Source organism: Trachurus trachurus (genome assembly GCF_905171665.1).
Source record: "Trachurus trachurus genome assembly, chromosome: 12".
Lineage (NCBI taxonomy): Eukaryota > Metazoa > Chordata > Actinopteri > Carangiformes > Carangidae > Trachurus > Trachurus trachurus.
In genome coordinates this window covers 23,430,407-23,453,172 of record NC_139908.1, presented here as the reverse complement: position 1 = coordinate 23,453,172, position 22,766 = coordinate 23,430,407, and the positions used below count along the sequence as shown (strand labels likewise).

The window sequence follows — 22,766 nt, the reverse complement described above, 5'->3', positions numbered from 1 at the left end:
CCTGTTTGTGTTTTAAAATGCCTTAAAACACAAATTAATATTATATTACCTCTGTGTGAATGTGTTTATAGTCAGTAACCACTGTGTTAATGAGTATAGTTCATTACTTCAAAACATCCCTGGTGATTATGATGAAACATTACTGTAATAATAAGCTCAAGAGTGCCTCGATAAAATTTACACAGAGTAATAACCATCGGAGCATCAGCTGTGTGATGTTATTTACAGTTTTGTCAGAGCGTCATTTGTATAAAATATATAAATAATATGACTATTTCAATTGTAAAATTTGTCTTAAAATGTTTTAGTGTCTGTCATAAAATATATCTAATTAGTGTCAGCTGAAGAGTGAATATCTGAATGACTAACTGAATATTAATCGGAGGATATTCCACCAAAAGCACAATATTATAGACTATTGTTTCCCAATGTTTTCACTTTCAATGGAAGCCTGGGCTCCAAACATTATTGAACCATATCTGCCACATATAAAAACAAAAGGTATAGAACTAACACTTTCATAAATATATTTTCGGGTTCTATTTCATGTAAGGTGTTACTAAAAGTGTTATTAATTTCAACAATGGGTTCAGGTGTTCCACAGCTCTGTAAAAAAAACACAAAAAACAACCTGTTTCATAACCAATAACTTAAACAAAATTACACATTAAGCAAACAGCACTTTAAACCTCCCCCTTTTTTCAATTTAATATTTTTTAATGCTAATGGTCTGCTGTTGCTATGGAACCAAGAGCCGCCATCTTTGATTAGCAGTGCTGCAGCTACCGAGATGCTACCGGTCATGAATTTAATTTCAAAGCAGGAGGAATATTTGTTGTTTCAGCTGTAGAGACCACTGAGGCAACAACGGCAGGTGCCATTAAACGACCTATGTTCATTTCTTTTCTAAATTTTCATTTATATTTGTTGTGGCTTAAAATATTTTTGTGTAACAGTAGCTATCTTGTAACGGCTAATCGTTAGCTAACGTAGCTGTCAAAGTACAAGTAGCTAACGTAATTTACGTTAGGTTAAACGTGAGCTAGTCAATAATGTTTAGATACGCTAACATGTGGCTGTGGACAGGCCAACAGATACGTGGTTATACAGCACTTTGTTTTACCTGTCCGGCTCTTACAGGTGTTCCACTAGTCCGGGAGTATGTTGAACAACAGGCAGATAACAGCGACACCACCGGTGGAGTGGAGGAGGATGACAGCTGACGGTGGTGCAGCGGGCTGGCAGTCAGAGCCATAGCAGCTCTTCGCAGGCTGCTGCTGCTGCTGCTGCTGCTGATGGAGGAGGAGGAGGAGGTGGGACCACGACGCCGAGCTACGAGCATCAGCAGTGTTTGTAAAGGCGCTTTGTGCATTGCTAATCCGCTCTGATGTCACGGTGCAGAAGGAGGGGCTGAGCTCTCCGCTTTAATCCGTGCAAGTTGTCTGGAGGGACAAGCGAGAGCCAAGCCAAGCCAAGCCGAGCCGAGCCGAGCTGAGCTGAACCAGGCAAGTAGGCACGGGACAGGGGCGATGTGTACTGCAGCAGCCGGACCCGGGCCTCTCCGCCACTGACATGCAGGTAAATGAGTGAATGTCATGTCCGGCAGCCGGTGACCGGAGGCCGGGTTTAGTGCGGGGCAGGACGGACGGCGGACCGAGAATTTGTTCAGGTCGTTTTCCGCTGATGGCGGATCCGACACCTATAGAGATTTAATCTGGACTGTCAGGAGGGAACGGTGGGAGCATATAGACAGTTGACAGTTTACTGTACATTATTAACTATTTCCAGTTACATGTAAATGATTGTACACATTGATATACAATGAAATACAGTTTGTTATTTCTATCATAAATGCCCATCGTATCCAGAGTGACACTGTCATTTAAGAAGCTCCCGGGTTGTAAACGGGTTGTGTTCAAAGAGGCGATACAAGTGCGAGACTGATCACTAACTGATAGTGCCTTTTAACATAATATCATCGTTCAAGGCCATTGAAGGCGATTTGAGAAGTCAGTGGCCTTCAAAGTAAAAGCACTTGCCAGTTTGGCACATGTACATGGATTAATCTTCTCCCTCTGGAGCAATGGCGTAGTCAACATGTACACAATGTAAGCAATACGACTATTGATGCAGCCAAACGGGGACCTTATGCTTGCAGAGTGGAGTGAGTGGATCCGTCACTGTGGCGTGTGTGTGCGTCCGTGTGTGAGGGAGAGAGGGGGGGGGGAGGGAGGGAGAGAATGAATTACGTGAATGATGAGGAGCATCTCCCAAAGTGAGGACAGTTTCATCAAACGATTACATTCATGATTGATTAATCTGTCAGATGTTTTCCTGATTAATTGTTTTGTCCATGACATCTCAGAAAATAGTGAATACTCCCTTTTTTAATTTCTCAGAGCCCAAGACGATTTCTCCAGATTATATTTGATCAACAACAACAACAACAAATCTGAGCAGTTCTCAGTTTACTCAAGTTCAGTGTTATATAATTCAATGGGAAGCAGAAATTCCTCACAGTTTAGAAGTTGGAGTGAGGTAATGTTTCACATTATTGCTCACCATACTCAATCTATTATCTAAATGTTCATTATGTGATTTTATAGGCTACTTGTTGATTAATCACTAATCGAGTAATCATTTTAAGGTTAGTGCAGTGGGTCTGGGTTTAAAGTGAAATTTGAACTCTGGATTGTCTCGATACCACCTGTGTAATGCATGTGGCTGTTCATGAAATGGATTTACTTTAAAGCTTGCCTTTTCCACTGCAATACTGTCATCATCTTAAAGTATTTGCCTGAAGTTCTCACAATCATGTCCAGAATTATATTAAATATTTGCTCTCAAAATTACTTTTTAATCTGATTGGCTGGGAGGATTTTTAATTTTCATTGCCAATTGCCATTTTAGACACTATGTATGAGTCACATTTATGGCGGCAACTGTCCTGCCCAAAGACGCTAACTCAGATCTGATTGTTCAATCAACAAGCTAAAAAAAACCTCTTTTGCTCTCTCACAATTTTCTGAGCTCACTTATTGTTGAGTGGATGTGGATGGCTCTACGTGTCTGGTCGTCATGTCTATTAATACCACTATTGATTATTTGCTTGTGTAAATACCCTCTAAAAGGACCATTAATCTAGTAAATATCATCCCATTATTGATATTGCCTTGAGCTCTGGGAAATTTTGAGGGTTATGTCTGTCGTTGATAAAATAACTGGTACGCCTATGATGAAAAATAAAAAGGGTAACATTAATTCAGTTATAAATGTTGTGCTAATTGCTTGTCACCATCCTTAAACCCTAATTTTAGGCACATAGTAGTTCATTGTCAGCGAGCAGAGATAAACCAGTGAAGGTCCATGTGTGTCCGTAGAACACACGTGTGTTGTTGTCACTGTTTGTTTGTCTGTCAGTATAAGATCAGCGAGTTAATGGGCTAGTAAATCCTCCACCCCGCAGCTTTCACTGCAGCCTGACAGATGGAGGCGCAGCGCTCGGCTCACAGCTCTGTAGGCCTGCGGTCCGGCTCTCCGCCGCGGCTCCCGTGGCCATCTGTGACCTGGGCAACTCCTCCTACTCTGACTTCCCCCTCCGAGTCACCCGGCTGCTGCCACCCAGTCTTAAACTCTTGGCAGAGACAAGACATTAGCCACCCTGGGAGCCCGCCCTCACTCCTGCTGCGGCCCTTCGCGCTCCCTCCCTGGCAGTTGTGGTTGTGCTCAGATTACAGGATCAGCATTAACCTTTGCCCTCTGTGTCTTCCCTCTGTCAACCATATTCGATTTCCCGTCTAGAATTTATCTGTGTATGATGAAAAACACATTAGTAAACCTTCTGTTGTCTCTTAATCCAATATGAAATTATTCATATTCATATTCATTTATTCAAGAGTTTACTAAGGCTCACTCACACTGATGCAATGGCTCGGATATTCACCATGAATGAACTTATAAAAAGGATTAGTGTATACTTATAAAGAACATGAATAATCTTTTCTCTTTTCTTTTTTTATACGCTCAGTTAAAGCGTAAGGCGATAATTGGGATTAAAATGATATGATACAAAACTGTAGCAAGCGGCAGTGTCAAAAAATAGTTCCTACTAATGATGAACGTACGAGAATCTGCATCTGACTCCTCTCAGCTCTACAGAGCTTCAGTCTCAGCTCATTGTTTTGCTGCCCGACTCCCAACTTGACTGCTTTGGTGCGTTCTCACAGCGCAGTTTTTCTGCAGCAGTCAGATATTTTCAGAGAAAAAGCTCTGAGAACCCACTGAGCCGTTACGTGCTCAGCAAGAAACAGCAGAGAGAGACAGTTAGAAACTAACTGGTGAGCGTATAGTGCACGATTTAGAGCCACACAAGATGGTAGGTGGCAGACCAAAAGCTGTTTTTCACTTGTTTTCGCTGCTTCCATGTAGCTGAAAAAACCAATCCAAACAAAACAGCTATTGCAGATTTAAATTAGTTATTTGTCAGTTTGCCATTTCTATACAGCCCATGCTCTCATCTCACAGCTGTTTACTTAGTGCTGGGAGTTGTTTGTTATCACTTATTTTTTTCTCATAAAGTTAGTCACACTGTAGCATCCAGACTGCCCTGGAGAAGTAGAAGTATTATAACCTCTTCTCTTGTAGATTCAAAGATGACTGAAGCTCCTGGCAACCAACTATCACCACCACCCACTCCCAGCAGGATCAACATTCAGCAGCAGAGAAAACTTACATATCTCCTTTTAAAGACAGTTCTCCATTGCACAACAACACATACTGATGGAAAACATGTTAAAAGACAGGACTTTACCACTTTTTCTTTGATTATAATTTGTTTACCAATTAGTTCAACTTAAATCTACTATGAATAAAATGTTTCTTGTTTTACTTATCATTTATGATGGCAGAAAAATTATTAATATAACAATAATTGTCTGGATGCCAACTGAGATTATTTCAGAGTAGTTTATAGATAGATATGTTTAATCCTCTTTACATACAGAGCTGTGTTTGGGGGAGGTCCTCTCATGCATACATACAGACATTTATGCATTCCCCTAATCATTACTCTCAGATAAATAACTTGAAATCACCTTCAGTGAAACACTGAACTGAAAAAGGCTTTTCAGATTTCATATAGACCTTCCTAAACAAGATTTAGCCTCCTTTTTTCTTTTCCCTCCAGGCTCTACATTTTTCTCCATTTCTGACCTTTTCTGGAACCACTTAATTTATTCCTGAAATATCCAGTAGGGTTGTGTTCTGGTGTGGTTTCTCTGCTCGTTGACCTCAGGTACACCAAGGCCTGTGATAGGAGATGGCTGATGGATGCCCTGATAGCCTCGCCATATTAAATAAATATCAAAACTGGGCTTCTCACTCACAGAAGGCATTTATTATTTAGGTTGCTACCCTATCCATTCCTCTCAGTCAGTTCTTATCTGTTGCTGAAGAGATGTCCTTCTGCCCTTCCTCCTCCTCCTCCTCCTTGTCCTTTTCTCTCCTGTCCTGTCCTGTGCTGTGCCATCTGCCAGCTGCTGGTGGATGGATGAATGTGGTGCAGATTAAAGTGCACTGCATACTCAGATGAATCCCAGAGGATTTAGGTTTTGGCTATTATCAGTATGGAGACAGGGACTCCCCGGCCTTTTACTCCACATGATAATGGAATATTTCCTTTTAGCATTATTCTGTGTGTAGAGATGTTGGGCGGGTAAGTGTCCGTATCCACTTACAGACAGAGGTACAAACAAGATATTGATGTCTGTTGTTTTCCAAGAATGAGCTAAAACTGTTCTGAATGGACATACTGTCAGTTAGATCTTTGTCTTTTGTAGCTTTTTCCCCCCAATTTAAATAGACAGGCGTACAATGGGGACACAGGGGAGGTAGCTGCATGAATAATGAATGAAGTGCATTTGAAGAGGAGTTCAACTCTGCTCACTTTCTCACCTCCACCAGCTGCTAGATAGGTGGACCCAGAGTTTTTTTCAGCACGCTCAGGCCTCAGGGTTGTGTTTCGTGAGGTGTAAGAAATTGGTGCAAAATGCCTGTCACAGTAATCACAACAAGTCAGACCACCAGGGGCATTTTTAGATTGCTTGTTTTGTGTGACCAACGATCCAAAACTCAAAAGATAACCAATTTACAGTGACTGAAATAATAACCAAGCAATTGGTTGAGTCCTTAAAGGGACAGTTCAACATTTTGGCAAATTCGCCTATTGCCATAATCAATATAGTCATAGGAGTAGGTTCATTACCTTTAATTATTAGTGCATGTTGTTTTGCAAGCTGCTCAGTGAACATAATGGAGGTGAACGGTACAGGTCCCCTGTCCATCATCAAACTCATGAAATACATAATCCAACAACTCCAAAACACTCTCGTGGAGAAGTTGTGACCTGCACATTCACCATGCTATGAAATAATCATGTATAATTCTGTAACATTATGACACATGAAGCAAATACCCGGAACTACTTGCGCTTTTGGAGTCACTCCGCCAAGCAACCGTGTCTGAAATGTAGTTCCGGCTACGTATTTGCCTCAAAAACAACTCTGTCGTGTAGTGGTACATTATTATTTCATAGCGTGGTGAATGTGCAGGTCACAGCTTCTCCACGGGGAGCATTTTGGAGTTGTTGGATTGTGTATTTGATGAGTTTAATGAGGGACAGGGGACCTGTACCATTCACCTCCATTGTGTTCGCTGAGCAGCTCACGTCTATAATGAACCCACCCCTATGACTATAGGGATTATGGCAATAGGCAAATTTTCCAAAATGTTGAACTATATTACTTTAATTGTATTAACACAAAGCAAATTTACATAAATGTTGCCCTTGTTCTATGGAAACATCTGAGTGTGTTTTTGATTATTGATGTTTGATATGCAGCTCAAGTAACACTTCAGTTTTTCTCTCTTCATCTCCCTTTGGATCCACTGTTTCTGTGATTTGACTTTTGCCATTTCTATTCTGTCTCTCCCAGGCTGCGCTATGAGCTGGGTTTCCTTGGAGACGAGAGGCATGTTCTGAAAATCGGAGACAGATCACGCCCCCAGCGATGAGCCACAAGTATCAGGGAGAGGAGATGATGGGGGAGGCAGGTGAGGAGCACAAGGCGCCTCGGAGGAACAGGCAGCCCAACGGGACGGCGCGCGGCGAGCCTCCTGTCCGCCGGTCCTGGAGGCCGTGTCAGATGATGAACCAGGATGGGGAAGTGAATCCCCATCATCATCACCACCACCATCATCACCACCCTCCGCACCACCACCATCATGCGCCAGCAGGTCGTGGACCTCCTCGGCAACGCCGCCGCCCTCCGTCGGGGCAGGGTCAAGTCCAGGCTCAGAGTCCTGGTCCGGCGCCGGCTGCTTCTTCTTCTTCTTCCACGCAGGACTGTGGGGAGAGCCGGGACATCGTCGAACATCATCCCGTCCAGCAGCCCCGTCCTGGTGTCGCTCGCTACCGTCGGCACGGTGACCCCAACCCCAGGCACAGAGGTCACAGACAGAAGCCACCGAGCAGAGAGGCGCAGGACGGCGTGGACGACATAGAAGGTCCGGCAGAGGTGCAGGTGCAGCAGCGCTCAGCCGATGAGTCTGTAACAGAGCAGTCGCAGGACAGGGGGTCTCCTCACCACACTCCTGTTGCTGTTGTCACTCCCACCCACTTCTCACCCGGTCCCACAACCCATAATATCCAACCTCAGCTCCCGTACACCCCTCCGCCTGAGGAAGAAGAAGAAGAGGAGGACCTCCGGGACCACAAAGCAGAGTGTGAGGAGGAACCGGAGGAAGTTAAGGAGAAGGATGAAGAACAAGAGCAGACAGAGGATGATTTAGACCGCTGCCAGCCCACAGGTCACCCCGACTATAACCACGACGATATGCAGACAGTTGATGACGGAGCGGAGGAACGCGCGGAGATGGTGGAGGAGGATCGGGAGGAAGTTCTGGATGAGGTAGGGGAGGACATCGTCGCTCAGGGAAGTGAAATCACCGACCTCTGCTCCGACACGGAGAGCGCCGCTTCCCTCAGCATGGACGGGCCCCTCCACAGCCCGCCGCCGCTCCAGTCCCCGACTCCTCCTTCGTCCCCAGACGTCCCACCTTTCCCCCAGCTGGACCACTTCAGCGAGGACGCCAGCATGAGCCCCGTACCTGACAATGACCTACCTGAAGATGACGACGAGGATTACTCTGAGTCATGCTCCCTGTCCCACTCCACCTCCTGCTCTGAGTCTTATCCCAAAACCTATGCAGACTTTTATACAGAGTCCCACCAAAAGTCTTACCCAGATCCCGTCTACGAGACCTATTCAGAGCCTAAATCACATCCCAGCTCTTTCCCCGAACCCCTGAAGACCTCCTACCCTGAGTTACATAGAGAACCTTGCAGGCAGCCGAATCGGAGGACCGACACTAATGAGCAGGAGTACCGCCAAGAGCCCTTCACCAGCCACAGAGAGGTGAGTGCACAGAAAATGGCTCCAACCTCCCCCACCAAGGGTTCCTATCACGCACCGCCAAGGCAGATCAGAGACCGCGCTCCGCATCACTCCCCTCTGGACCGCTCCGTCGGCTGCCGGCTGCACCACTACGACGGACAGTCTGACGGCGAGGGGGACAGCGGCATCCAGAGCCCCGTTTCCAAAAGTCGTAGGCATGGAAACAGACACGGAGGAGACGCCCAGGACAAGAGCCCCTCGTCCGGACGGAGCAGCTCAGGCGAGGCTCAGGAGGAGCGGAACGCGGCGGGCGTCCCGGGAGAGGACGGGCCGAGGGGCTCCGGCGACGCCATCAGCCTGGCGATCAAAGACATCAAGGAGGCGATCGAGGAGGTGAAGACGAAGACGGTACGCTCCCCCTACACACCCGACCATCCCGTGGAGCCGATATGGGTGATGAGGCAGGAGGTCAGCCCCACAGAGGAGGCATACCCACTGCAGACTACAGCTGGCCACGTTAGTATGACTCTACTTATCATTTTTTATAAATTTTTTTGCTGAAAATGTCTCCCAAAAAGATTGACAATTCTACTTCTGTGAAAATGTCTTATGAATTACACAAAGAAATGTGAGATTTTTAAGCTCAAATTGGAAAATGTTTCAATTTTCCTCAATGAGTAATGAACAAGACATTTTTTGTAGCATTTTTGAACTCAGCACCTGAACGCAATAGACATTCATGTGTTTTCATACTCAGATTATTAGAAAGATTAGAGTGTTGTAGCTGATTTTTAACAGTTATTTTATGATACACAGTTTTACAGGCACAGATACTGAACTGAATAACAAAGAGAAAAGAAGAGAGCAGCAATGGGTACAGTGAGATAGTGAAATAAAAATGTTGAAATGACAAAATATTTGTGCACCTATGGATATTTTTTTTTAAACATTCACAATGCATCCCTGGATCGTCAGCTTTAAAAATAAGCAAACAAATAGCTGAGCTTTACTTCTTGTACTTTTCGACGACTCTGCTAAATATTGTTGTTGTTTAGCATCAGGCAAGAATTTAGGAAGAGTTCAGCGTTTGGGGAAATATGCTTATTCACTTCCCAGTATGGAGCTCGGGAGTCAGAACCAATTTAGTGCAGCTTGGCATGAAGACTGGAGGCAGAGAGAGAGAAACAGCAATGTGCTCTGTCCAAAGCGGAAAAAATGAATTGGGAACAAAAGCAGTTTCATTTTGTTGTATCTCATCATGTAACACACTTGAACAGAAAGGTAAAAGTGTCAGATTTAGGTTTACATATCAGAGTTATTTCTAAATATTTATAGTGCTGTTTTCACCTCTTTCTCTAAATGCTGACCTGTTCCTATAGGGCTGTGCTGATTGGTGGCTCTGTCCAGGGTCTGCAGTGTTGCAATAATTAGATTTGACTTTATTGCTTCCAGGAAGTTTTACAACAAGATTTACATCCTTGTCTTTCATTTCATTTTGAGTTACTTGGATTGATGCCTAAATCCTGAATCATGTTTCTCTGGAGTAAGGTGTAAGCATCAGTTGCTGCATTGCAGTTTCAAATAGGTGATTTAAAAAAAATATTCTCTCCTCTTTTTCTCTCTTCTCTCTGTTTCCCTCTCTCAGTCTTCTCCTCAGTCCCCCTCTCAGTCAGCACCCGAACCTCCGTCCTGCTACAACTCGGCTCCGCCTCGAGACCCGGTCAGTCCGCGGAGAGCCGAGTCATCCCGGGCGCTTCATCCGCAACATTACCACCAACCGCCGCCCCAACACAACCATCACCACCAACACCAACACCAACACCAACACCAACAACACCACCACCACCAAGCCCACCAGCCTCAGCAGAGGGAGAGCGCCAGGCCGCCGCAGGGATACGCACAGCCGCAACCGTACGGGCACATGCCGCCTAATCAGCACCAACAGCGTCAACAACAGATTCAACATCAGCAACCGCCTCAGCCGCCGCTTCCACCTCAACAGCTGAGGCCACAGGTTCAGCCACAGACGCCTCCACAGCAGCCCTCTGTCCAGGAGGTGAGATAACTCTGCTTGGATTTCACAGAAGAAAAAAAAGTTCCTCCAGAACTCGCCCAGGAGACATCATGTTTTCAAAAGTTTTTATCAGTAAAAGAGAAACCCAGTGTTAGCTGTCTGTACATCCAGGGGCACATTTCAAACTGGAACCAACATTCACTAATGCAGCACACTTCTTACTCTCCCTCTCAAGTACAAACACTCTTCTGACCCTCGATTCCTGTGAAACCCTTCTGAAATCTATAGAATAAATCTTTCCTTAAACTATCTCTGCCTCGGGTTTCTCAGAATGACACTCACATACCCAGATAAATCCTGCAAAGGCAGGCATCTTTTTCCAAGGTGTTTATCTGCCAGCAGCCAAACGGCTGACAGCAGTAAAAGTCCTGCAGAATTTAGATGAGGTAGGAGAGACCTGGAGTATGTGAGTGGAAATAATAAGGATGCTGATGTAGTTTCTCTTTTTTTCTGCCTCCTCAGATTCGCAGATCTCTTCCCCCCTTTCCTACATTTGTGGATGGTGAGTGGACTCACGTATGAAAGTCATATTTTTGCCCTCTGTTGTATTTCTCTGTTGACATGATATCTATCATTTAACAATGTGTTTAGTTTTGTGTTATACTGCGTATGCTCAGCTCTGTGCTTATAGTTAAAAAATGTACAGATGTTGGATGTAGGTTTGCAAGATTATTTCTGTGTCTTCCCTTTTCTAATCTGTAGTATGTTTGTGCAAGCATGTGTCTAAAGAGTGCTTTTTGTTTCATGCAGTCCCAGGACCGTGTGACCCCGAAGACCTGATTGACGGCATCATCTTTGCAGCGACCTACCTGGGCTGCACCCACCTGCTGTCAGAGAGGACGCCCACCAAGAGCGCCCGCATGCAGCAGGCACAGGAGGCCATGAACAGAGTTCGGGTGAGAACAAACTACGGCTTATTTGATTTAGTGATGATGAAGAAGAGATGATATGTTAACACTCACCCAGTCTGACAGTGTACATAAAATAGAATTTAAAGAGGAACTATGCAGGATTTTTTTTAAGCTTAACTATGCTACATTTTTACCTTAATTAAACAGCTAAGGAGTAATTGTGATGGTTTCATAAATGACATGTAACTTGTTATGAGGAAGAATAGAGGCTCTCTGCCTTCCACTGGCTGAAAAACAACTTTGCAAGATCAGTGCCTCCGCTCCGGTGTCCCAGCTCTCGTCTCTGCGGCACTGCGACACAAACGCGCCCCGTAATCATAATCTCTTGTTTATGACAGATAAGACTACACAAATATACACGTTGTAACATCATATATGATATGATTACCGTATTATTATTATGTCATCTACTGCTCTATTGGTTGATGTTTCGCCTGCGTCGTTGAAAACAAATGCACATGGCCAAGAAGAGGGTTAGCAACACAGCAGAAAAGCAACCAGACTTGCATAGTTCCCTTTTAAATTTTAAATGATGATACTGTATAGTAAACATGTGGACGTCCAACGTAGTCTCTGTTTGGACAGATGAAGATATGTTATATCAGTCTGTAATAACCCATTGTATCAGGTGGATTTTATGTCTGAAATGATGCATGAGACATCTAGAATATTTACACTAAAGGAAGAGTACAGACTGGAGTTGGGCTTTGAGCTGATGTGGAAGATGTACAGTGTGTGTTACTGCCAGACAGTGTGGAGTAAGATGGTTTTAACAGCCTGAAAGCTCGACTGTATGTTAAGAGTGCACTGTTTAGAATTAATAATGGTACTTACAACAGATAAGAAGGAGCTACCGTAAAAGATCAAAGCTGCAGCCTGGATTGGAGATACAGTTACATTTTTCTAACAGGCTCGGACACATCGTTAGTGATGTAACTGAGGTTCACTTCGTATTTGGGTCTCTTAAAGTCAGAAATCCTCAGCAGGCGACGCAGCCAGAGGGCAAAAAGTCCTTGCGTTTGTGCACAATGCATCATCCACAGATCACTGCCCCTGATCCAGTCATACAGGCTTCTTCTCCTCAGCTCCACTGGATGTTATATAAACTGCTGTTCAGGGCTGTGAGACCCTGGAGACCGCAGACCCCCACTTTGTGCTCCGATCACAGCGTCTGATGTCAAACATCGGTGGCACACAGGGAAGATACTTTTAACGTTGATCACAGCAATCAGAGAACAGCAGTACAAAGAAATCTGGCTTTTATTGTCTGCAGGTTTAGGGTGGGGGCTTTTATTCTGTTGACACAAGGAGAGGTACACACACACACACACACACAAAAAAAAATGTGTCGTATTTTGAGTGAGTCGAGGGCAGGTTGTGTCAGGGAGTTGGTGAGAAAGATGTCTTACAGCGACAGCATGGCATTCCAATGTAGGACTGTGCACGAGCGCGAGAGACGAGCACTAAGACGTTGCCATTTAGAGGAGACGAGCGGAGGAAGTCAGAGGCAGGAAAAGGACAGGAGCTGAGGCGAACTCTGCTTTTTGGACGGTTGACTGACAGTTCCAGGACATCGCCTCCGTTAAGGTCTGAGAAACATACAGGGGAGGAGAAGGTTGGAGGCTGGATAATGATGAGGGGAATACTTCTTTTTTTTTTTTCAAAAATGGCAAAGAAAGAGGAGGCTCGCTGTCAAACAGGCTGGGGGAGCTGACATCTCACTTGTTGTTGGTATGCACTGATCCGACTCGGGGTTCTGGCTGATGCAGAGTCCTGATCTGACACCAGTGCTCTTTATCTTTGCTTAATGTGGAAATCTGCTAACCTCGGTGTGGAGCTGATTAAGACTCTTCTTCTCTGGATGAATTAATGTCAGGCTGCATCTATCCACACATCATTCTTAACCAGTGCACCAACAATTTCTGCAAATGTTATTGCTACAAAAACTAGCAATTGTTAAGAAGGTTTATGCATTTGTCTTGTGACAGTGCAGCAAACTCATATTGGCAGAACCACTGTCACATTCAGCTTGTCTAATGCACGGACACACAGCTCATGCTGCACTGTCAATGATGCTGTGAGACAAACCTGACAAACAGCAATGCTGCTGTGATTGACAGTGATCAGACACCAACTGAGCTACGATTTGGACACTTTAGTGAGGTCACAGGAAAGACCTAAGATCGACTTCACATTAAAATGTTGCTTTATTATGAGGGACATACAGGAGGTGTTGTTTTGGTGTCAGTATGACGCAACATCCATTCAGTGGATTGGATTTATGAGCAGATTATGATGTTTTCATATAGTTTTCATTATTTATTTACCTTCAATATTTGAAGTGCTCAAAGATTCAGTTGTAGAATGTCTTTTACTTTGAAACTTGATGTAAATATATGAAGTGAATTTATAATAGGCCACATTAATATGCTAATGGTCTGTTTTTTTCAGTCATACCACATGCTAATAAACAACAACACTGTGTAATGATAAAACATAAAAGTAATATGTTATAGTTTCAGAACTATTCGTCATATTCATGAGTTCAAAAGAGCACAGGCACATCAGAAATCATCCTTCATAGAAGAGTGAAGTTTAAAAAACAAAAAACAACCCAAACAAAAAAACTCACACAGTCGGGTCAGTCTGAAGCCGCCTCCACAGGCTGTTTGAACAGTCCAGACAGATGCCGACGTTTTCTAATGACAAACACACAAAACAACAAGATAATGAGGAAAACAAAAGAAAAACAAGTTTTTCAGTGTGTGTTCAGTGACCTCAGCACCCTTAAGTGCGAAGGCAGGCCTGTTTAGGAGGGCGCAGCAAGATGGACACTGATTAGTACAGGAGCTGTCTGCCCAGATCCAAAATAGCACAGTGGATGTGACTGCGGTTAACGGAACGACACACGGTGACGTTCAGCACAGGTCACACTCCAGCTCACGATGATGTGATGCACAGCCAGACGAGCCGCTGAGCATCATGGGTGAAACAAGACAGAGCGGACGGACTGATGTGAGATCGCTCCAGGGTCTCCACAGCAACCCTGCCCCCTCAGAGACAAACATGTTGTTAGAAGAGTAAATAAATACTAGTTAGTAGGAGGCTGCTACATCAGTCACAGAAATGTCACAAAGAAAAGTTCAAGAAAAAGTCGTCATCACCGTCATTTGGTTTCTGAACTTGAAACAAACAGTGAGTCAACAGCACTAATTGATCTGCTGGAAGAATCACAGCTCAGTCAACCACGACCACGGTGTTTTGGCACAAAGCCGTAGTCAGGATTTTACTCTTAAAGGTCCAGTGTGTAATAATTGGCAAGGTGTATTGGCAAAATCTGAATATACTACCCATGAATATACATGTACAGTATTAGTACAAGTGTATAATCGCTATAAAATAAAATATGTTTGGTTTTCATCGCCTTATACAGTAATTATTTTTTTAATATATATACACATAGCAAGGGCCTTGCTTCGCCATCTTGCGCCGTCATGTTTGTACGGAAGCCCGAACAGAAAATCGAGCCAGCCAGAGAGCGAGTTTTGCGAGTTTCGAAGTAGAAGGTGGAAGGAAAGAAGAAGGAGGAGGAAACAGCAGACATATCGTAAAATGGTTTAGATCTTCACCTCATTGCTCCATGCTCCTGAAATACTCCCAGTCGTGGTAAACACGTCTTTTTGTTTTTTTGTCCTCTGAGGCCACCGTCACTTTGCCGACGGGAGGGGTGAGCGCGAGTGAGTGAGCGCTGCAATCTAGAATCTGAACGCTAGATATCATGGTTTTACCCCCATTTTACACACGGGACCTTTAATCACCATCAGATGAATTAATCACACACAGTTACACACAGTTAAACGTTTCATAACCTGCAGTTCATCAGTCTTTAGAGTTCAGTACGGTGCTGCTTCTAATCCTGAGAAGAAAACAGCTTGAATAAAATAAAAGAAGAGGTTTGGATGACTTGATCGGAACAACTTGTTTTTGGTTTGTGAGCCTAGTTTCCAAAAAGCTGCATATTCATTTGTCTATATATAGTCAGGGCTGAGGAATTTATGGAAAATACTGTGAGAACTGTGATTCTCCTCTGTAACCTCCAGGCCTGTGTTTGTGCTACATAGAGTTAAAGAATGAAAATCATCTCATCACCTACTGTTCTCTAACACTGCTGTCCACAGTGAACACATGCCACCCTAACAGTCCAGCTGCTAACATATAGCTTGAGGGCAGTAACTAATGATTATTTTCAATATTGATTAATCTGCAGACTATTATCAAGTGTTAATCAATTAAAAAAAAAAAAAAAGGAAAGTCAGTAAAATGCTCCCAGACCTTTGAATTAAATACTCAACAGTGATTGGCTGCGTCTGAGTAAATCTGCAGGTCGTTATATCGAGCTGCTGGCAAGAACCTTTTGCACAGTTCAACTCTGTGCAGCTGTTGCAGTTTTAAAACTGCATCTTCCAACGTATGATTTTAATAGAACCAGTCTAAATATAGCTGTAAACAAAGTGTGCAACACATTAGTGCTGCTTCTGCCGAGATAAAATAAACTAGTTTGAATCCAGGTGGAAGTATGATCGTCTGTGGTTTAACAGATTTAATCCCTTTAACGCACAGATTTTAGAGAGGAAATGATGCCACACACCGACATCTTGCAACACAAACCCTGAGCCGTGACGAGGCGTCTTCCACAATCACGAGGTCGCCCGTCTGGCTTCAGGGTGGCCGGTGTCACATCGATGAAGACCAAACTTTTGATGACGTTTGCTGCAGAGGCCTCCAGCAGTCCGCTGTTGTCAGATGTGATAGACAATAACATCACTGTCCTCCCACACACACACACACACACACACATTTACACACATACAAACAAAAACAAACACACGCACGCACGCCATACACCTTTAAGGTTCTCGTGTCCATTAATTTGGCATTCGGAATGGAGACAGTCAGCCGTGGAGATTGGGTTTTTGTCGACGCACCAGAAATGCTGTTTTCTTGCCTTGCCTGTGTGTGAGTGTGTGTTGTGCTCTCTGCTCTCTGCAGGCTGCTCAGAAGCAGGCGAAGAACAGGAAAAAGGTGAGTTCCCTCTGTTTGTTTTGCTCTCTGTAGATAAAGATAACTCCCACTGGTCTGCAGCGACACCTTTTTTACATCTGTCTTTATATAAAAAGCTTTTTTCTTTTTTAAAGCAGAAGCCTTTGTTTGGCGTTTAGCACCTTTTTATTGTGTTTGTTCATCCGCCACAGTGCACATGTTGTGTCTTTGTTTGAAATCCTCTGTTTGTTGCTGTTAGATCTGAAGCCTTCCCACAGCTGTGACACCTGCTGTGCTTTAACAAATCTGTCGCTTCCTCCGCTCACTTGTTCTCTCTGGTTGCTCCCCCGTGGCTGCGCAGAGCCCCGACGGCGAGGCTCCGTCCACCGCCGAGGTCGACCTGTTCATGTCCACACAGAGGATCAAAGTCCTCAATGCAGACACTCAGGTATAATAATAACATGTGTTCTCACCTTGTTAAAATGACTTTAAATTCTGCAGCGCCGGAGGGCAGTGTCATTATTCTAAGAGAGAAAATCCCAAAAAAAGAAAAAAAATGACAAGTTCGATCCCCCCCCCCCCCACCAGCTGCTCCTCCAAACCTCATTAACATCGTCTCTATTTAACACCACAGTGGAGAGTTATTACATGGGGAATCATAGAAAAACCAATTAAGTGAGCACCTCATGTGAGCACCTCGTGTCTTTTTTGTCCCCAGGAGTCGTTAATGGACCTGCCGCTGAGGACCATCTCCTACATCGCCGACATCGGGAACATGGTGGTGCTGATGGCCCGGGGGAAGATGGTCCGGTCCCGCAGCGCACAGGAGAACCTGGAGCACACAGCTGAGCAGACCACCATGACGCACGACGACAGACGGCTGTACAGGATGATCTGTCACGTCTTTGAGTCCGAGGATGTGAGTTCTCGATCCTCGCTGTTGGAATGAAATAGAACAGAATGGAAAATACGTTATTTTTCACCATCCAGAGCCTCGAAAAACAAGTACACTAAAAACATAACATATCACATCCAACCAAATTCACATAAAAAAATACATTTACACAATTTATTATAATTACAGTCAATCTATCTCAAGTTTTTCCAATTTAAAAAAGCATCAAATTGTTTTTCCCAAAGCCCTAGACTAGAGGATATTAAAAAGCCCTATATTTAGTTTAATTCTCAAATATTTCCTCTTGCCTGCTGCAGGCGCTGATGTTGGATGAGATGTATTTGTATCCAGTATCAGACTGTCAGAAGTCATTACACACCTATAAAGTGACAGAAGGATTCTTGTGACGGTGGATTGTGCGTAGGAGGCTCTGTAATCCTTTTTTTGTGAGTTTCAAGTCTGAATCATCAGTCCTGTAGCAAACACTGTCACTGCTGCTAACTGCAGCAGCTAGCAAGGTCACTGACTGTTGATTTGAGCAGAAACATATAGGAGAGTAAATGAAGAGATTATTTTTAATCATCTGTTTTTTTGCTTCTTATCTGGACCCTGTTGTGTTAATTAAACAAATTTGATCATGAGGAATTGTTGCTAGTTGTTTTATAAGAAATAATCAGGTCATCCTCTCTTGTTTTCCAACATACTTTAATACTGCAGTGGAGTGCTGTGCATGATAATCATGAAATGGATGATTTAAATTTTAGCTTGTGCAGGATGGAAACGATTTGAAGACATCTTGAACGTAACTTGTTGAATTCTGCAGAAACCATGTATTAACCTATAAATAACACACTGTTGAAAATCCTGTGTTTGGGTTCACTGTCTGCCGTTTTATTGGCCCTTAGTGAAACCAGAAATTCTACATGTGGGGAGTGAGGGAGCAAATAGAAACCACTGCAGTTCTCTGTGACCTGCCTCTGTCAGTGACATAACACTGTTTTGTTGTCTAGGATATATTAAAAGAAACACTGGAAATCCAACTGGTCCCCACTACGTCCAAGAATCAGCCAGATAAAGTGAAACGTTTGGGGAGAGTGAGACAGTGAACTTTACACTGAGGACAGAGCTGTTGATGCTACACACAGTCTCAGTAGTTGTTGGTCAGTGAACAGCAACATTAAGTGACAGAGCCTCATTTCTGCTCTAAAAGGTCTCAAATAAAAAACATATTAATGTACTGTAGCTTTGAGGTTGTTAGAAGACACCTGTCCGGACACCTTTCTCTGTCTGCTTCCTGTTTGTCTACATTGGCTGTTATACACAAACTACACAATTATTTTACATCATATTAATAAGAACTGCTGACATCCTGGATCATGGTGATGTTTCTACAAGAAATCTTAAAGGGATAGTTCAATATTTTGGCAAATTGGCCCATTGCCATAGTTTTAGGAGTAGGTTCGTTACCTTTAATTGTTGGTGCAAGCTATTTTTAGAACGGTGGAGCAGAGCCGCGAGCTGCTCAGAGCTACGCTACAGAGGCTAATGGAATTTCTTGGTTGTTTTTGAGGCAAATGCAGAGACTGCTTGCCGAAAAACTGCCCCCGACGGGAACGCGCATCAGCAGTTTTGCATGAATTTACCATGAAAACAACTCTGTCTCGTAACGTTCCGTTATTATCTCATAGTGTGGTGAATGTGCAGGTCACAACTTGTCCACCAGAGCGTTTTGGAGTTGTTGGATTGTGTATTTGATGAGTTTGATGAGGGAAACCAAGAAATCCCATTAGCCTCCGTATCGTAGCTCTGAGCAGCTCCGCCATTCTAAAAATAGCTTGCACTGACAATTAAAGGTAACGAACCTACTCCTTAAAACTATAGGGATTATGGCAATGGGCCAATTTGCCAAAATGTTGAACTATCCCTTTAAGGGTCAAAAATATAAGCAGCAATTAATGGTTTTATCAAACCATAATTATTGGGCTAATGTTACAGTTAATCATCATGTTGCACATCTCCACCTGTATGTGAGTATGTGAGTGTGTGAGTCTGTTGTAGGGATGTAAATATATATGTAAATGGGTCCTATTCCCACAGGAAATATAAAAGTTAGTGTCACTCACAAGCTCTAGTCCTGACCTCTTTCTCTCCCTACCTCCCTCCCTCTCCCTCTCACTCTCTCTCTCCCTCTCAGGCTCAGCTGATAGCTCAGTCCATCGGTCAGTCTTTCAGCGTCGCCTACCAGGAGTTCCTCAGGGCCAACGGCATTGACCCCGAGGATCTGAGCCAGAGGGAGTACAGCGACCTGCTCAACACTCAGGACATGTACAACGACGACCTCATCCACTTCTCCAAGTCCGAGAACTGCAGAGACGTAAGTGTGTCAGCAGGGGGCAGCAGAGTCACAGCAGCTCCTCACTCACCGCCTTTACCGATGTTGACTTTAGTTTGTCATCATCACTGGGACAGTTTTACCTCCAGACTTCAAAAGAATATCACACTTTAGATATAGACGTGGATGTGTCGTATGAACTGTTTGACTTCTGTCCATACAGAACCACAGCTCTCCTCAGATCAGGACAGTAATGTTAATATTTGATTGAGTGAATGAGCCAGTGCCATTATGTGTCTGCTCGGTCTGTTAGTTTTGCCTTCCAGTGGTTTCAAATGAGCATCTGGCCTTGGAGTAACAGCTGCGTGACAGTTGTCCTGAAAAAACGTCCAAAAAAACAAAACAAAAGTCCAGAACCTCAGCGTGAAGGTGAATTTGAGATGCTCAACCTGGTCTGACCCCAGACCCCCCCGCCCCCTCCCTTCCTCTCGCTGCTCTGCTGAACGCCTGCTGTCGCCTCGCATCTTTCACAGCCGTGCAGTCGGGCTCATTGTTTGGATGAGTGTGTGTTGCTCCGCTGGCAGAGATCTCACCTGTGTGGACGGGAAATCCAGTTAATAAAGTTAATAAAGTTAACGAGGTGATAAAGCCAGGCCGTGTCTCGCTGCAGGTTTACATCGAGAAGCAGAAGGGAGAGATCCTGGGGGTGGTGATAGTGGAGTCGGGCTGGGGGTCCATCCTCCCCACCGTCATCATCGCCAGCATGATGCATGCTGGTCCGGCAGAAAAGTCCGGGCGGCTCAACATCGGAGACCAGATCATGACCATCAACGGGACGAGTCTGGTGGGTTTACCGCTCAGCACCTGCCAGAGCATCATCAAGGTAACTGAGTCTGGTTTACTGATTGTTTCATTATTCATTTTTTGCTGTATTCTTTTCCTCATTTCAGCAAATAAGATGAAATATAGTCTGGTTGGACAAAAACATTCATTAAAGGAGACATATTATGCCCCTTTTCCACAAATTAAAATACTCCCAGGTGTCTTAAAGACATGTCTGTGACATGCGTTGGTCAAAATACCCCATGGATCAAACATCACAGCTCTTTTCATCTGCTCAAAACAGCCCTGTTCAGAACAGCTGGTTTCAGTGCCTGTCCCTTTAAATGCAAATGGATTTCAACCTAGGGAGCCTGCAAATGACAGATTTTTTTTGTCAATTCTTGCACTTTGGAGTCCGGAAGGCAAGACAAGCCCCCAAATATACGTTAAAGAACCAGAAGTGATATTTCCATAATATGTTCCCTTTAATAGTAATAACAGGAGAAGACGTGTCTGTTCCTTTATTAGTCTTGATCTAAATCATTACCAATAAGTGTTGAAAAATATAAAATTAAACTAATATCCTTTGAATCAAAGTTGAACTGTAAATACAAATTGTTTTAAACTTTCAGGTTTCCACTCTGTGTATTCTGTCATAACAAACCTGACTTTCTTCTTTCAGGGTCTGAAGTCTCAGTCCAGGATCAAGATGAACATCGTCCGGTGTCCTCCCGTCACCATGGTGCTCATTCGCAGGCCGGACCTCAGATACCAGCTGGGCTTCAGCGTCCAGAACGGCATTGTGAGTATTAGGACGGATGAGAACCTTGAATCGGTGATCTTCCCAGATAACATACGGACCAGGGGCTTTTTATTTTGTTAACAGTTCCAGCGTCAGCATCAATTCCTTAGCAACAGGTTACTGTGGTCGTTTAGATGACGTTCAAGTTCCGTCACTTCCTGTTTGTGTGCAGATCTGCAGCCTGATGAGGGGGGGCATCGCAGAGAGAGGGGGCGTCCGCGTTGGTCACCGCATCATCGAGATCAACGGTCAGAGCGTCGTGGCAACGCCTCACGAGAAGATCGTCCAGATCCTGTCCAACGCCATGGGAGAGGTCAGTTGGCTCTCAGTTGAGATGTCGAGATGCAGCAATCGGACACAAATGAATGAAATACTCACAGTTTTGTTTCTCTCTGCTCCAGATCCACATGAAGACGATGCCTGCTGCCATGTACCGTCTGCTGACTGCACAGGAACAACCCGTCTACATCTGAACACACCTCTCACCCCCCCCCCACCACCACCACCTCACTCAGTCTACCTTTACTACTGATAGTCCACCACCTTTGATTTGTTTAATACCTTTCTCCTCTCTGTATCCTGTTTGATATCACTTGACTTGCCTTAATCTGTACAGTGCACTGTCATGTCAACATGTACATCTACAGTATGACAGCAGAAGGCAGATTATCTCACTAGGCCGAGTGTTAATGTGACGTGTTATGTTTGACCAAAGAGAAAAATTGTGGATTTTATTGTGCATATTTAGGTGGCAAAATATAGAGTAAATATTACCTTTGGTTAAATAGCTGTAATATCTGAATGTACTCTAATCATGTTGGACCTATACGTTGTCAGGGCGACCCAAGTGATAAACAACTTCTACACTGAAGCAATGGAGGAATGCATGTACAGTTCTGCTGAATAAACTCTTAACTAAAAGGCTGGAACATTGTGTTTGGTTTGATTCAAGAGGATTTAGGACAAGAAAACACTGAGCATGGAGCTTCACAAAGAACACGTCTGAATAAAACATTTCATTGATTTAAAAAAAAAATCAACTCAATAGTAAAAGGATTTCTTTTTCGGTGGGATTAGTTGTTTTTTTTCATCTGGGTAAACAACCCCCAAGAGGATGGTGAAAAAATAATTTCATGCCTGAAAAATAGACAAAAAGAAAACTTTGGGGAAAAAATCCCTGTCACGAGTGTGTACAGATTACTGACCTGACCTACAGTAAAGCCTCAGAAAAGTTCTTTGTGCTAAAAACATCAAACACACGCCGGTTACATCAGAAATCTGACGGTCAAAAATAGTTAAAGTGCACAGGAAGAAAACAGCTTTGTTTTAAATAATTCATTGATCACAGCTGCAGCTCTGTCACTCGGTGTATAACTAGTGTAAAGGCCTTGATCGATACAGAGGTAATGAGTTCACACAGACGGGATGAGTGAAAAA

General features: G+C 43.9%; 1 protein-coding gene across 1 annotated transcript; it reads left to right on the top strand.

Moving 5' to 3' along the window:
• Window positions 1–1,479: 1,479 nt before the first annotated feature.
• Window positions 1,480–21,802, top strand: LOC310994410 (uncharacterized protein; the record flags this gene model as incomplete). Its single annotated transcript, XM_083983102.1, has 13 exons — window positions 1,480–1,578; window positions 6,993–8,969; window positions 10,099–10,509; window positions 10,990–11,029; window positions 11,278–11,423; window positions 16,488–16,520; window positions 16,840–16,926; window positions 17,197–17,397; window positions 19,568–19,747; window positions 20,376–20,588; window positions 21,210–21,329; window positions 21,502–21,642; window positions 21,731–21,802. The coding sequence occupies exons 2-13, from the start codon at window positions 7,068–7,070 to the stop codon at window positions 21,800–21,802; spliced, it is 3,546 nt and encodes a 1,181-aa protein (XP_083839228.1). The 5' UTR covers window positions 1,480–1,578; window positions 6,993–7,067.
• Between the last annotated feature and the right edge of the window lie 964 nt (window positions 21,803–22,766).